The following is a 14715-nucleotide window of genomic DNA, read 5'->3' on the forward strand; positions in this document are numbered from 1 at the left end:
CACTCTCAGCAACAATGTCTTCCATATCCCTCCTAGGATGGCCCATTAAGCACCACTTAAGCATTCCACTGCTTTCCAAATCCAAAGTCTCAAAACCCACATTCTTCCAAACCAAAGCATGGTCAGGACTATCACAGCAATGCCCCAGTTCCTTCTGTCTTAGGGTTTTACTGCTGTGAACAGACGCCATGACCAAGGCAACTCTTATAAGGACATTTAATTGTGGCTGGCTAACAGGTTCAGAGGTTCAGCCATTATCATCAAGGTGGGAGCATGGCAGCATCCAGGCAGGCATGGTGCAGGCAGAGCTGAGAGTTCTACATCTTCATCTAGAGGAAGTCAAGAGCAGACTGTCTCCAGGCAACTAGGAGGAGGATCTCCAAGCCCACCCTCACAGTGACACACTTTCTCCAACAAGGTCACACCTCCTAACAGTGCTACTACCTGGGCCAAGCATATTCACAGCATTCTCACTAAAACATGTTACAGGACGGTCAAAGCAGGGGTACGTCCGCAGAATGCTACCGGACAAAGAGCACTATTCCTTCTGCTGTCAGAAGTCACGCTTTCCAAACCTAGCCTCCTATAGAAAGCACAGGCAGCATAACTATGGCAGTTGGATGGTGTCTGCTCACCGCTAAGGACTCCTTCAGGTCCTCGGCCGGAACTCCATCTTCCTCTTCATCATCAGTCACCTGATCCTGGGAACAGTAGTGAGTGCTGTATGCGGAGTGTTCTTCAATTGCTTCCAGCCACTTCTGAAACAACCCAAGAATTACATGACATTTCTACTCCAAAGAAACAGTAATAATCTATGAAACATAAAATTTACATAGAAGAAGTAACTACAGGGAAAATACACCCACAATGACATTATAAATATTTCTTTCCTGTGATCTGACTGCATATAAAGTTATTCCTAGTGCTCTTAAAATATCATCTCTACATATATATATATATATTATATTAATCTCTACATATATTATATATTAATGCTTAAATATATTATAGAAATTAAGCAATGAATAATTTTTTCACTTAAAATGAATTGTTTCCAACACTGTTTAATCATTTAATTCACAGCAGTGGGTTTGGACACAATATTATAAATTTAAAATAGAAATTATATACACAATAACCTTAGATTATTTTAAGAAAGCCAACTGCCTGATGATTTCACTTTTACAAGTTTAAAAAAGAAAATTAGTTTGAAAAAATGGACTAAAAATACTTCCTTGTTTTCTTACAAAACTGCATGGGTAATTCTTATAATCCTGTGAAATTCTAAGAAATAGGATAGCCAATGGATGGTTGTGAGGGTAGAACATGAGATCAGATGAGGAGGGATAGGGAGGAAATACAAGAAGGGATAGCTAGAAATAAGGGCCATTTGACATGTTATATGAAAACCTAATGCAGTAGCAACTTCTTAAAATATGCACACATATATTAAAAAAAAAAAACCAGAAATGAAGTCACCAAATAATGAAGGAGACAAAACCTCAACAAATGAATCAACAACTGAAACCTGCAGTTCTGAGAATAGGTTACATCTAATAGAGTTCCTGCCCAAACAGTCAAGACTCCTGCCAAAGGTATGGGACACCCTCTATAAACTGATGGTAAGGTCCATTACTGAAGACAACCAGGCTCACTGCTCATGGAGAGATCATGCTGCTGCCAACTCTGAGCCTTTCCCTACTGATCAGTCTTCATGGTACTAAAAGGACGTCAGCACACTGCTGCAGTAAATACTAAAAAATATGAAACGGTTTATCTCTTTACCGGCCCTGAGGTCTCACTCCTCAGGCCCGACCATAATACAGAGCCGCGTGCACCTCTGGCACCCGGTCTGAGCCGCCACTGAAAGACCCCCACTTAGCAACAGTAAATGCCATTTCTGTAAGGCTGTGCACACACGGGGCAGGCTAGGTCGGGGTCCCAGGTGGCCAAGCAAGATACCGGTGGGCAGCCAGCTTGCAATAGACAAAGAAAGGGAGACACTCAGATAAGCCCAAAGCAATTATCCTCGGAAGCTGCAGCCCCAACTGGTACCAGGAGTTGCTTCCTTGGAGCCATATTTCTGCCATAGTTCCCACACTTAGATAAGCCCAACACAAGTATTCTCGGAAGCCGTAACCCCGGCTGGTACCAGGAGTTGTGTCCTTAGAGCCATATTTTTGGGCTCACTCCCTGGCCACATTTAAACTAGCCAATTAAAACCCTGTTACTATGCTTCTGCTTCTGTACTTTGCTTCTGCCCCCCAAACCCTATAAAAAGAAACTATCCTGTGGTCCGGCGCGCCAGTCCTCTGAATAGGCTGTCGCCCACGGACGTCTGTGACCAATAAAACCCTCTTGCGACTTGCATGCAGTGGTCTCGGCTGATTCTTGGGTCCTGGGGTCTCCTCAGCTAAAGGTCCTCTCAACGAGGGTCTTTCAGCCACCACGGCCCAATTCTGTCCACACAACTCTCTTTCCTTGGCAGTTTACTACTGCCTGTTCTCCGCTTCTGTTCCAGGGTGTTTCTGTACCCCAAAATCCCACAAACACAACTCTACAGCCTGATAGCTTTTCATACAGATTTATATGTTCAACTCTCAATCCACAAACCCTGTACACACCGAGATTGCATCAAATAAACAAAGATACAAACTGCCCTAATATATGTGATATTAGACCTGTAAAAGCCTTAATGTTCACAGCTTTTTAACACCAGTCAATATCAGCTGGGTCTAGCTGGTCCTTGGGAAGCTCCATGTTGCCACACCCTCCTCCTCTGTCCTCTGGCCTCCTCAGAGCTCTCAGTCTTCTCTACCCTCCCTCACCCCACCAGTCACTGGCTTTCCTTTATTTTACTAATTAAAACCGGAAGGTTCAGTTGGAGTCACCAAATAGGCAGCCCTTCTTGGGGAAGTGGAATTAACATTAAAATACAAAACAGCTTCAGGACACTAGCAGGACACTTGCTTCATCCTATTCCAGTTTATTTGTTGTATTTTATTTTATTATTATTTTAAATGCCTATGTGTATTCTAACAATTCTAATAATTGAAAGTATAAATTTGGGCTAGTGGGGATTTTGGAAGGATCAGTGAGAAACTGGAAGAGAGGAGACTAAAATCAAAATATATTGTATAGAAAAAATATTTTCAATAAAAAAATTAAATTAGAATTAAAATTTGTACTCCACCAAACTAAAAAATCTAAAAGAAAATGAAAAGATTTCTTGATATATACAACCTACTAAAGTTAAAACAAGATGAAATATACAATTTAAGAGAACAATAATCCCTAGCAAAAAGAAGTAATTAAAAGTCTCCCAACCGGGCTGGAGAGATGGCTTAGCGGTTAAGAACACTGACTGTTCTTCCAGAGGTCCTGAGTTCAATTCCCAGCAACCACATGGTGGCTCACAGCCATCTGTAATGGGATCTGATGCCCTCTTGTGTGACTGAAAACAGCTACAGTGTACTCATATAAATAAAATAAACAAATCTTTAAAAAAAAAAAAGTCTCCCAACCAATTAAAGTTTAGAGCAAGTTAATATGAATTTAGCACAAGAATTCTACCAGAACTTTAAAGAATTAATGTCAATATTCCTCAACCTATTTCACAAAATAGAAACCGAGAAAACATTTCCAAGTTCATTTTACAAGGCCACTATTACCAGGATATCAAAACCACGCAAAGACCCATTAAGAAAGAAAATTACAAACTCATTTTCTTTAGGAATACACACATTAAAAAATAAAATAAAATAAAAACCTCCACGAAGTACTTACAAACAGAATACAAAAACTTACCAGAAAGATTATGCAGCATGATCAGAGATTCAGGGATGATCCAACACAGGTAAGTCAATAAATGTAATCCACCACATAAACAAACCGAAGACAAAACTGCATGACCAACACATTAGATACAAAAATGGCCTTTGGCAAAATCCAACATTCTTTCATTATAAAAGTCTTGGAGAGACCAGGGAATTCATGAGACATACCTCAACATAATAAAGGTGATTTACAGCAAGCCTATAGCCAACATCAACCAAAACAAAGAGAAATTCAAAGCCGTTCCACTAAAACCAGGAAAAAGGAAACAATGTCCATTCTCTCCATAAATGTTCAATATAGAACCTGATGTCTCCGCTAGAGCAGTAAGACAACCGGAGGAGATCTGGAGGCTACAGACTGTAAAGGGTGAAGTCCAAGTATATCTATATCTGCAGATGATATTAAAACTCAGCAAAATATATGGACATAAAATTAGCACATAAAAATTAATAGCCTTCCTATAAACAAATGACAGACCGAGAAAGGAAGCCAGGAAACAGTAACTTTCTCAATGACCTTTACTTTTTTAAAATTAAAAAATTAATTCTTAAAAAAGAAGCTTGTGATAAGACTAACCAAGCAAGTAAAAGACTTGTGTAACAAAAAGCTATAAGAAACTGAAGAAAAAAAAAAAATAAAAACACCAAACACGGAAAGATCCCCATGCTTGTGGTACAGTAGGATTCGAGTTATGAAAATGGCTATCCTACTAAAGGCATCTACACATTTAACAGAATTCCAATACAGTGCTTCATGGAAATTGTAAAATACTTTTCAACTTCATCTGCAATCACAGCACACAAAAGAAACAGGATAGATAAACCAACACTGACTAATCTAAAACTGCTGGGGCATCGCTATTTCAAGTTGTCCTTTGGAACAAAGAGGATAATGCTGGCATAAAACCAGCCACACTGGTCAATGGAACTGAAGCAAAGACCCATACGTAAGTCACATACCTATGTAAACCCCAGTTTTCACAAAGAAGTCAAAAACATAGATCGAAGACAAGACAACATCGTTAACAATGGTGCTGTTCAAACTGGATGGCTGCATGAAAACAGACCCATATTTAGCATTCTGGTAACTCAAAGGGATCAGGGACAAGAGCAGACATCATGGATGTGGTAGAATAGAAAGTGAGAAACAGCCCTGAAGTCCCTGGGAAGGAAAGGACTTTTGTGTAGGACCCTAAGAGAACAACAATGGGCAATCAGCTGAACCAACAAGACAAGATCTTAGATGTTAGTACTGAGCATGCATTGTTAAGTTCTGGGAAAGACATATGATTCGGCCATACATTACCTCTCTTGATTGCTGTAGGCTGTTCTTAGGCACCCTGAAGCCATGAACCGTGTCATCAAAGCACCGGACAGAGAAGAGGCAGCTATCTGTAGGTTTCACCTGCATATGAAGAAATCAGAAAACAGTGTCATCCCTCACAAATGTAACATTTCAGCACAATGTAAGAGCACCTAGTGGAGCAAACTGAAAAGCTGATAGCCGTCAGAAGTGGACCACAGGAGATTCGAGGTACCAGGGCAGCGTATTCACCCCAACCCGCCATCAGCTTGCTCACTGAGAAAACACCAGGGTTCACTGCGTTTGTGGCCTTAGGTTTACCGTCAATTAAATATAGATTAGAATGTACTTGGGCTATAAAATCCCCTACATATCAAAGCTCCAATGATTCATGCCATTCTTGAACATTTCCTCTGTGCCAAATGTAGAAAATGTTTTATCTGAGTATAAACATATAATTGGGAGATAAGGTTGAAGATGAGGTGGTAGAGGAGGCAAAAAGAATTAGAAATTGTTATTTTTTAACAAAAAATTAGAGTGGAAGGGATTTAAAAGCACAAAGGTTGGACTCCTGTTCCAAGGCCCAGTACAGGAGAAACAGCTATGAACTAGGTTGCCAACCCTCTGCTGCTCCACCCACCACCACCATCAGTACAAACACAGGTCTCACCCTACCGTGCACACTGCTTGAGTCAGGTGTTTGCATCCTTGGCGGTAAGAATTGTGGACCCCATCAGGCCTTCAAAACAAAAATTAAATCAAGGCAAAGAAGACCTAAATGAAAACTTGGAATAGTTTAGATGTTATATTCTAAAACTTAGTGAGTATAAGGATAACACTTACTGTTTCCTGTACCAGGAAAGGACTCCATGCTCTAACACTACCCAAAATAACTTCCAGCCAAAAAATCTTGAACTCTAAAGAAAAACGACAAAAATTTTCATGCTGATATGTCTGGATTCAAATATGTAACTAAGGAAAAGTAATTAAGCTTAAATAGACATATCTGAGACTTCCACCTAGACAGGAGGACTGAACAGTAAACTGTAATAAATTTGAGGTCAGATATTAACTGCAGCAGAGCCCTGTCTACACAAAAAACAATGCCACACTGGAAAGGTCACAGTTTCTGGCTCTAATAGTTCTGGTCAGGATTGCCTATAGAAAACAGCAATTCTTGGCTTTAAACACAATTGCCTCAAAGTTGTGATTGAATGTCTAAAAAGAGTTAACCTAAATCCATTTATATAATATACTACATACAAAAAGTTCATATACAGGGACTGCTTATAGATGCAAACTGTAGTAAGTACTACCATGATTTATTCTAGAAAATAACTTAATTCTGTGCAGTCCTGGTTGCTGCCCTCAAGGCCACCCGGTTAATGGAGAACTGCAGTTCACCAGCGCTGCCCAGTAGCACAAGACAAGAAAAAATAAAAACTCTAAATTTGAGTATGGGTGCTACCAAGTACACATCTTTATGTGGCACTAGAAAGTGAAAAAGGCCTCATAAATCATGGTCAGTCTGTAAGTCTGAAAGAACGGGGGGGGGGGGGCAGAAACAAGGCACTAAGAACCCCTCCCAGCCTCCTCCTCACTGCCCTCCTACCTTCCAGAGAGGGCCTTCATAGCGCTTCACTGCTCTGTGGACAACCTGCGGGAAACACAGGTCATTAAAGATGCCTACAAGCCAAAGCACATTCCGTTCTTTTCAGAAGACTTACTGCTTTAGGAAATTAGACGTTTAAGGAAAGAAACCTAACAGTTCAATCCATCAATACATGCCGTAGAAACTTAGAAATGTAAGACTCAGCCCACCAGTACACACCTTACTCAGCCCACCAGTACACACCTTACTCAGCCCACCAGTACACACCTTACTCAGCCCACCAGTACACACCTTACTCAGCCCACCAGTACACACCTTATTACCAACAAGAATGTGCTTCATTTCAGCACCATGAGCAAGGTCAAGAGGTTTCTGATCTGTGTGAAATACAAGGAAAAATGTCACTATGTCAACTACATAACAAAATTTATATCAGCTGCACCACATAATGCTGTTGTGCTTCAGAAAACTCCTCCCCACCAGCAGAAAATAACAACAAAATCACTTGCCAGAAACTGCCCTCCTTAGGGGAGCCATTCAGTCAGAAAACCTGATTGTCCTCAGCACGCGCTGTACTGGTCACATGACCAGGCAGTCTGTCCATAAATAACTAATAGGACAAATTACCACAAGCTTACCAGTTTAAAACAATGCAAATTTCTTATCTCAGAGTTAATTTGTTTAAGCCGTACATTAACTTGTTAACTTCTGGTTAACTATTCAATTCTTTTTTTATTTAAGATTTATTTATTTTATGTTTATTTCTTTTATATATGTAAGTACAGTGTAGCTGTCTTTAGACACCAGAAGAGAGCATCGGACCCATTACAGATGGTTGTCAGTTACCATCCCATGTGGTTGCTGGGAATTGAACTCAAGACCTCTGAAAGAGCAGCCAGTGCTCTTAAAACCTAGGCCATCTCTCCAGTCCAACTATTCAATTCTTTGAAATAAAAAACCCCAAAAGCCTAGTATGTATTAGTCACATTTGTTTCCATCTCTTCTCTATTATTTGCCAATGTCATTATAAAGCACCAGTAGCTGACAATGAACACAGGTCACAGAAATAAGTTCATACTAAAAGACATAGCAGCTAGTAAACGATGGTCACTAACATAATTAGTGACAGAGTCGATGGGCAATAGTCACTACCTCAGGTAGAAAGTGACGGACTGGTCCCAGATGACCTCGCTGAGGAAGGGATAGTTATAGAAAGGACCCTGTAGACACTCAGGGAACAGCTAATGCAAGGTTCTGAGAGAGATGAGACAGAGGGCGAGAGACAAGGAGGCAGTCCGCAGTCAGACGCCTGTGAGCAACCGCAAGTGAGCTGTGCTTTCTAGACACAACAGGAAACTTCTGGAAGGTCTCAAGACAAGAAGTAATATGATTTGACTGATGCTCAAATTCTGTGGAAGTGTTTAAGTGTAAACTCTGAGAAATTACAATATAACTGACTGATCCTATTATAGTGCTTCAGGTTTTTACCAGCTCTACCAACATAGAAATTCATATGCCGTACAATTCTAATTTAAACTACACACCTTACAATTATAATTTGAAGTGCATAATTAAGCCATCCATGATATACTCAGAATTGTACACCTATAGCATGGTTGTTTATGGAGTCTTTTTCTTGTATTAATACAATGAAATATTTATCAAGGGAACAGTATGCTCTCTGGAATAGCTTCAAGATAATCCAAGGGTGAGAAGGGATGAAAGGAGAACAGCCATCGTTTTTAATTTAGAGAAAAGATCAGGAGGCAGATTACCAGAACTACTGATGGTGAAGTAGGGGCTGCTGACTTCTGCTTCTTAAGTGAGGAGAAAAGCCCTTTTGAAAATGTTCACCGAAGCCTTCCCGTCTCCATCTGCGCCCAGAGCTAAGGCTGTCCCACAGTCCTCCAGACCCAAAACCTGGCAGAGAGAGCTGGTCTCCCAGGAGTGCTCTCACTCCTAACATCACTGGTTCCCAGGCACACAGAAGGGAGAAGCTCCAGTCAGAGACAGCAAGACCAACTAGCATCAGAGATAACCAGATGGCAAGAGGCAAGCGCAAGAAACCAAGGCTACTTGGCAACATCAGAACCCAGTTCTCCCACCACAGCAGGTATTAGTTGCCCCAACACACCAGAAATGCAAGGCATGGATTTAAAATCACATCTCATGATGATGATAGAGGGCTTTAAGAAGGACATAAATAATTCCCTTAAAGAAATACAAGAGAACACAAGTAGAAGCCCTTAAAGAATTAGAGGAAAACACAACCAAACAGGTGAAGGAATTGAACAAAACCATCCAGGATCTAAATATGCAAATATAAACAATAAAGAAATCACTAAGAGAGACAACCCTAGAGATAGAAAACCTAGGAAAGAGATCAGAAGTCATAGATACAAGCATCACCAACAGAATACAAGGGATAGAAGATAGAATCTCAGGAGCAGGAGATACCATAGAAAACATTGACATAACAGTGAAAGAAAATGCAAAAATCAAAAAGCTCCTAACCCAAAACATCAAGGAAATCCAGAACACAATGAGAAGGCCAAACCTAAGGTATACAAGAGAGTGAAGATTCCCAACTTAAAGAGCCAGTAAATATCTTCAACAAAATTATAGAAGAAAACTTCCCTAACCTAAAGAAAGAGATGTCCAGGAATATACAAGAAGCCTACAGAACCCCAAATAGATTAGCTCAGAAACGAAATTCCTCCTGACACATAACAGTCAAAACACCAATGCACAAAACAAAGAAAAAATATTAAAAGCTGTAAGAGAAAAACATCATGTAATATATAAAGGCATACCTATCAAAATTACACCAAACTTCTCAACAGAAACTATGAAAGCTAGAAGATCCTGGACAGACGTCATACAAACCCTAAGAGAACACAAATGCCAGCTCTAGTTACTATACCCAGCAAAACTCTCAATTAACATAGATGGAGAAACCAAGATATTCCATGACAATACCAAATTTACACAATATCTTTCCACAAACCAGGCCTACAAAGGATAATAGATGGAAAACTCCAACACAAGGAGGAAAACTACACCCTAGAAAAAGCAAGAAAGTAATCTTCTTGCAAGAAGAAGGAGAAGGAGGAGGGAGAAGGGGAAGAGGAAAAGAAAGAAAAGGAGGAGTAGGAGGAGGAAGAAGAAGAAGGCCACACAAACATTTATTATTCCACCTCTAACAACAAAAATAACAGGCAACAACAATCACTATTCCTTAATATCTCTCAACGTCAATGGACTCAATTCCCCAATAAAAAGACATAGTCCTCAGAAAATTGGACATAGTGCTGCTTGAGAACCCAGCTATACCACTACTGGGCATATACCCAAAAGATGCTCCAACACAGAACAAGGACACATGCTTCACCATGTTCATAGCAGCCTTATTTATAATAGCCAGAAGCTGGAAAGAACCCAGCTGTCCTTCAACAGAAGAATGGATACAGAAAATGTGGTACATTTACACAGTGGAGTACTACTCAGCTATTAAAAACAATGACTTCATGAAATTCTTAGGCAAATGGATGGAACTAGAGAATATCATCCTGAGTGAGGTAACCCAGTCACAAAAGAACACACATGGTATGCACTCACTGATAAGTGGATATTAGCCCAAAGGCTCAGAAAACCCAAGATACACTTCACAGATCATATAAAGCTCAAGAAGAAGGAAGACCAAAATGTGGATGCATCAGTCCTTCTTAGATGAGGGAACAAAATACAGGAGGAAATACAGAGACAAAGTGTGGAGCAGGAACTGAAGGAAAGGCCATCCAGAGACTGCCCCACCTTGGGGATCCAGCCCGTATGCAGCCACCAAACATAGTCACTATTGCTGATGCCAAAAAGTGCTTGTTGAAAGGGGCCTGATATGGATGTTTCCTGAGAGCTTTACTGATATAGATGAGGTTGCTTGCAGGTAACCATCGGACTGAGCATGGGGACCCAACAGAGGAGTTAGAGAAAGGACTAAAAGAGCTGAAAGGGTTTGCAACCCATAAGAAGAACAACAATATCAGCCAACCAGATCCCCCAGAGCTCCAGGGACTAAACCACCAACCAAAGAAAACACATGGAGGGACCCATGGCTCCAGCTGCACATGTAGCAGAGGATGGCCTTGTCTGTCATCAATGGGAGGAGAAATACTTGGTCCTGTGAAGGTTCATTTCTCCAGTGTAGGGGAATGCCAGGGTGTTGAGGTGGGAGTAGGTGGGTGGGTGGGAATGGGAGCATCTACACAGAAGCAGGGGGAGGAGGAATTAGAAAGGGGCGAAAGGGGATAACATTTGAAATGTAAATACTTAAAATATCCAATTTTTAAAAAATAGAAAAAAAGTTAACTGAAAACTCAGTCATCAGTTCAGTCTTTCTACACAGCACCGAGGAAGACAATGGTCAGCCAATTCTGTCCCCACCATGTCTGCAGGGCACTTTTGAGAAACTATCTTTCCAGCAGAAGAAAAATGGTAGTATGATTTCTTTCATAAAATTAAACATATGTCAAAAATAAATTCTGAACTGCTGCTGACTGCATGAAATCTCAGCCTCATCTCTGGCCTCAGAGTCTGCAGGGCCAGGCAGAAAGAACTCAGTAAATCACACTCAGAACTAAATGAGCAGGCTTCCTACCTACAGGAACTTATAACCAGCAATTTCAAAAGAAAAGTGTGTTGTGTTATCAAAACACAACAAAATAAAATGAGTGGAATAATAGGCTATTTGAAAATACATGAAACATCTTTGTCCCTTAATGGAAAATAATACCACCTCTCTTCAAATTAATTTGCACAGAAGGAAATTTCCGTTTAATCCCATCAATTCTTTCATTAAGTGTGCAGCTGGGCATGCACAGCAGTGTCCAGGTCAGCAACTGGACGGACAGAAGCACTCCACAGACCAGCAGTTGTCTATATCATTCTTAAGAATGCTTTGGTACACAGCAAATCTGCCTACCGCGAAAAAGGATGTCTGACCGCAAAGTCAATTGTTTGAGGTCATTTTTTACACATTCGCAGATATTTCCAAAACAGCAAAACCTTTGCACCACCCAATGCTAGCTTTCCCAGATTGCTCTACAAGGTAAAAGCTGGCTTTCTCCTGTCCATCTGGGCAATGGCCAAGTTTCCCTATTACAGTGTATTTAGGGTGGCATCTCAGTGTGTTTTGCTTTTGACTTTCTCATATAAAAATGGCCCCAAAGAACCATGCTGAAATGCTGGCCAGTGCTCCCTAAGTACAAGTGTAAGATGTGCCTTAGGAGAAACCCTAAGTTAGAGACGCTGCTCTTAGACTAAGGTATGGTGGCCATGGCCACATATTACAGAAGGTGATCTTACACAGTGCACTCATAAAGCAAGGCTATATACTGACACTGCATGAGAAGACCATGGCAAGAGGGTCCTGACCACTTAACCCTGGGTGTCCTCTAACAGTGCTTCAGCATTCTCTAATTCTGTACTGGTGGCAACCTCACAGTGCATAGCTGCTATAAACAATATCGGTTACAGCCGTCTCTCCTTTAAGGTAGGAATATCTTTCTCAATGCTGGTATCGTTTGGTATATGGAGTGCATGACTAGTTAAGCCTTAAAGGAGAAGAAAATGCCATGATTTTACTTTTGTGAATGCCCTATGTAAACAGAAGAACACCTGATTTAGCACAGACTGGATACCAAACAAAATAATTTGCGCAGTACCTATTTCATTTTTGGAGTCAAATGACCAAGGATGACTCTCATTGCATGCTCACCATTCTTGTTCTTCAGGCTGGGGTCAGCGCCACTTCTCAGAAGTTTTAGGACACACTGCTTGTGGGCCCGGTAAGCTGCACAGTGTAAGGGAGTATTTCCCAACTGATCCGAGCAGTTCACATCTGGAGGATTGGGCCTGCTGAGCTAACACAGGAAGGCGATGCAATTACATACCAAAGACAAGCTTCCCCTCACAGTATGCAGAAAGACTCCAAGCAGAGCCTGCAAAGAGCAGAGATGGCAGGTCTGCAGACTGTGCACCTTTGGCTCACTCTGCAGCCGACCCATGCTTGTGAGATCTGAGGTCTGTGTCTTGGCACCAAGCACAGCAGCAGCACCGCCACCAATGCCTCACATTATTAAGATGTCACCAACTTGCTCGTTCCCAACAGTCTTGCATTTCGCACTCGTGACAGCAAAACTATAAATCAAGCACCAACCAACAGTCCCAAGAAGAGCTTAACCGGAGAGGTGAGAGGCATAAATGTCAAGGCTCTGCTGAATCTGTCCTCCCCACCTTACGGCTTTAGCAATCTCTACATAGTCTCCATTTCAAAAAAATTTAAATGTTGCAGGCCCTATACTTAGAAACCAAAGAAATGCTTTCAAGTAAGCTAAAATAACTTTAAAGCAAATGGCAATGCCTCAGTCTTGAATTCAGAACAGATTTAGAGTTTCATATGTAATGAGAGCAGGAAAAGGAAACAAGAAAGTAGGTCTCCTAGGAAGAAAAGAAAAGTAGGCAAAGCTGCCAGCTTGCCTGGCTTGATGCAAGCACTTCCCATCTCGGTATGTTAGAAGGACAATATTCTTTCAGAATTTATTGTTTATCAAAATGAGGAAAACTTCCACTTTGACTGGATTCTGTAAATTTTTTATTTTAAATAGGCCTAATTTGAAAAAAATTAATTTTTGTTAACTATTTACTATGAAAAATTGGATTGTTAATCATCAGGCTTTTGATTTCGGGTGAGGAGATAAATCAGAAGTCTAGAGATCTATCAGCATATAAACAAATCTCCTCAACTCTTCCCATACTGAGTTGCCAGGCACTTGTGCACACGTGTATAATCACACTGCTATCCTAGGGTGATGACAAGATATGTTCTCCCACAGACACTGAATTATGAAGTTAATATTTAAGGGAAAACCCTCCTAACATATAAAGAAATAATGCTTCTTGTTACCAGAGCTGATACTTCAGCTGTTCGTCCTTCTCTAGCTGCTCCTAAAAGCAATTCTTCAAGCTTTCTTTGTTGAGTCCTTTCCACAGCTGCAAGAGAAAAAAATATGTCTTAATCTACGGCAGTGGTTTTCAACCTTCCTAATGCTGTGGCCCTTTAATACAGTTAGTTGTGCTGACTCCCAACCATAAAATTATTCCATTGCTACTTCATAACTGTAATCTGCTACTGCTATGAATCTTAGTGTAAATATCTGATATGCAGGATATGATGTGTGACCACTAGAGTGGGGAGGTGTTACCCCACAGGTTGAGAACCACTGCTCTACAGCCAGGTGTGATCTGACTGGAAAATTCATTACAAAGATATCAGAGGACCTGAGCTGGGTTCCCAGCACTCACACTGGACAGCATACAGCCACCTATTAACTCCAGCTTTAGGAAATCTGACATCCTCTTCTGGCTTCTATACGTACCCACCATTTATACATGAAGTACATTATGCAGACACACACACACACACACACACACACACACACTCATAAATAAAAATAAATACTTAAAAAAAAACAAAGAGTAAGTTGATCATAGTGTAGGAAAAACACAACTGTTTGAACTGAAACTCAAATACTGTTCGAGCTGGGAGTTCAATTCAAAGACACTAGGAATTTACTCATTAGAAGACTTAACATAGAGTCTGGAGAGGTGGCTCAGCGGTTAAGAGCACTGACTGTTCTTCCAGAGATCCCGAGTTCAGTTCCCAACAACCACATGGTGGCTCACAGCCATCTGTAAGGGGAATCTGACGCCCTCTACTGGTGAGTCTGAAGACAGCGGCAGCATCCTCACATACATAAAATAAACCTTTTTTTTTTTTTTAAAGATAGCATAAAACAATTATGAGCTTTTGATGATCAGGGTTCGTCAGTGGCCACCGTCTCAATCCCTCGTGTGTTTTCAAACGCAGTGCAGTAACACAAGAGACAAGCTCACCTACTTACTATTCC

The 14715-nt window shown here is 40.8% G+C and overlaps 1 protein-coding gene across 2 annotated transcripts in view; it reads right to left on the minus strand.

The window, feature by feature from the left end:
- The window catches only part of OSBPL1A (oxysterol binding protein like 1A), a 154351-nt gene that overhangs the window by 113101 nt on the left and 26535 nt on the right, over nt 1-14715 (minus strand). Inside the window, exons 6-13 of one of the 2 annotated variants that reach the window (XM_080920072.1) lie at nt 13713-13798; nt 12525-12669; nt 7067-7128; nt 6752-6796; nt 5983-6056; nt 5815-5878; nt 5143-5241; nt 636-755 (exon numbers count right to left, since the gene is read on the minus strand). In XM_080920072.1, coding sequence (XP_080776198.1) covers nt 636-755; nt 5143-5241; nt 5815-5878; nt 5983-6056; nt 6752-6796; nt 7067-7128; nt 12525-12669; nt 13713-13798 — 695 coding nt within the window. Of the gene's footprint in view, nt 1-635; nt 759-5142; nt 5242-5814; nt 5879-5982; nt 6057-6751; nt 6797-7066; nt 7129-12524; nt 12670-13712; nt 13799-14715 lie in introns of both variants that reach the window. The other variant, XM_080920071.1, reaches the window with a different exon arrangement.

Source organism: Micromys minutus, assembly GCF_963924665.1.
Source record: "Micromys minutus genome assembly, chromosome: 8".
Lineage (NCBI taxonomy): Eukaryota > Metazoa > Chordata > Mammalia > Rodentia > Muridae > Micromys > Micromys minutus.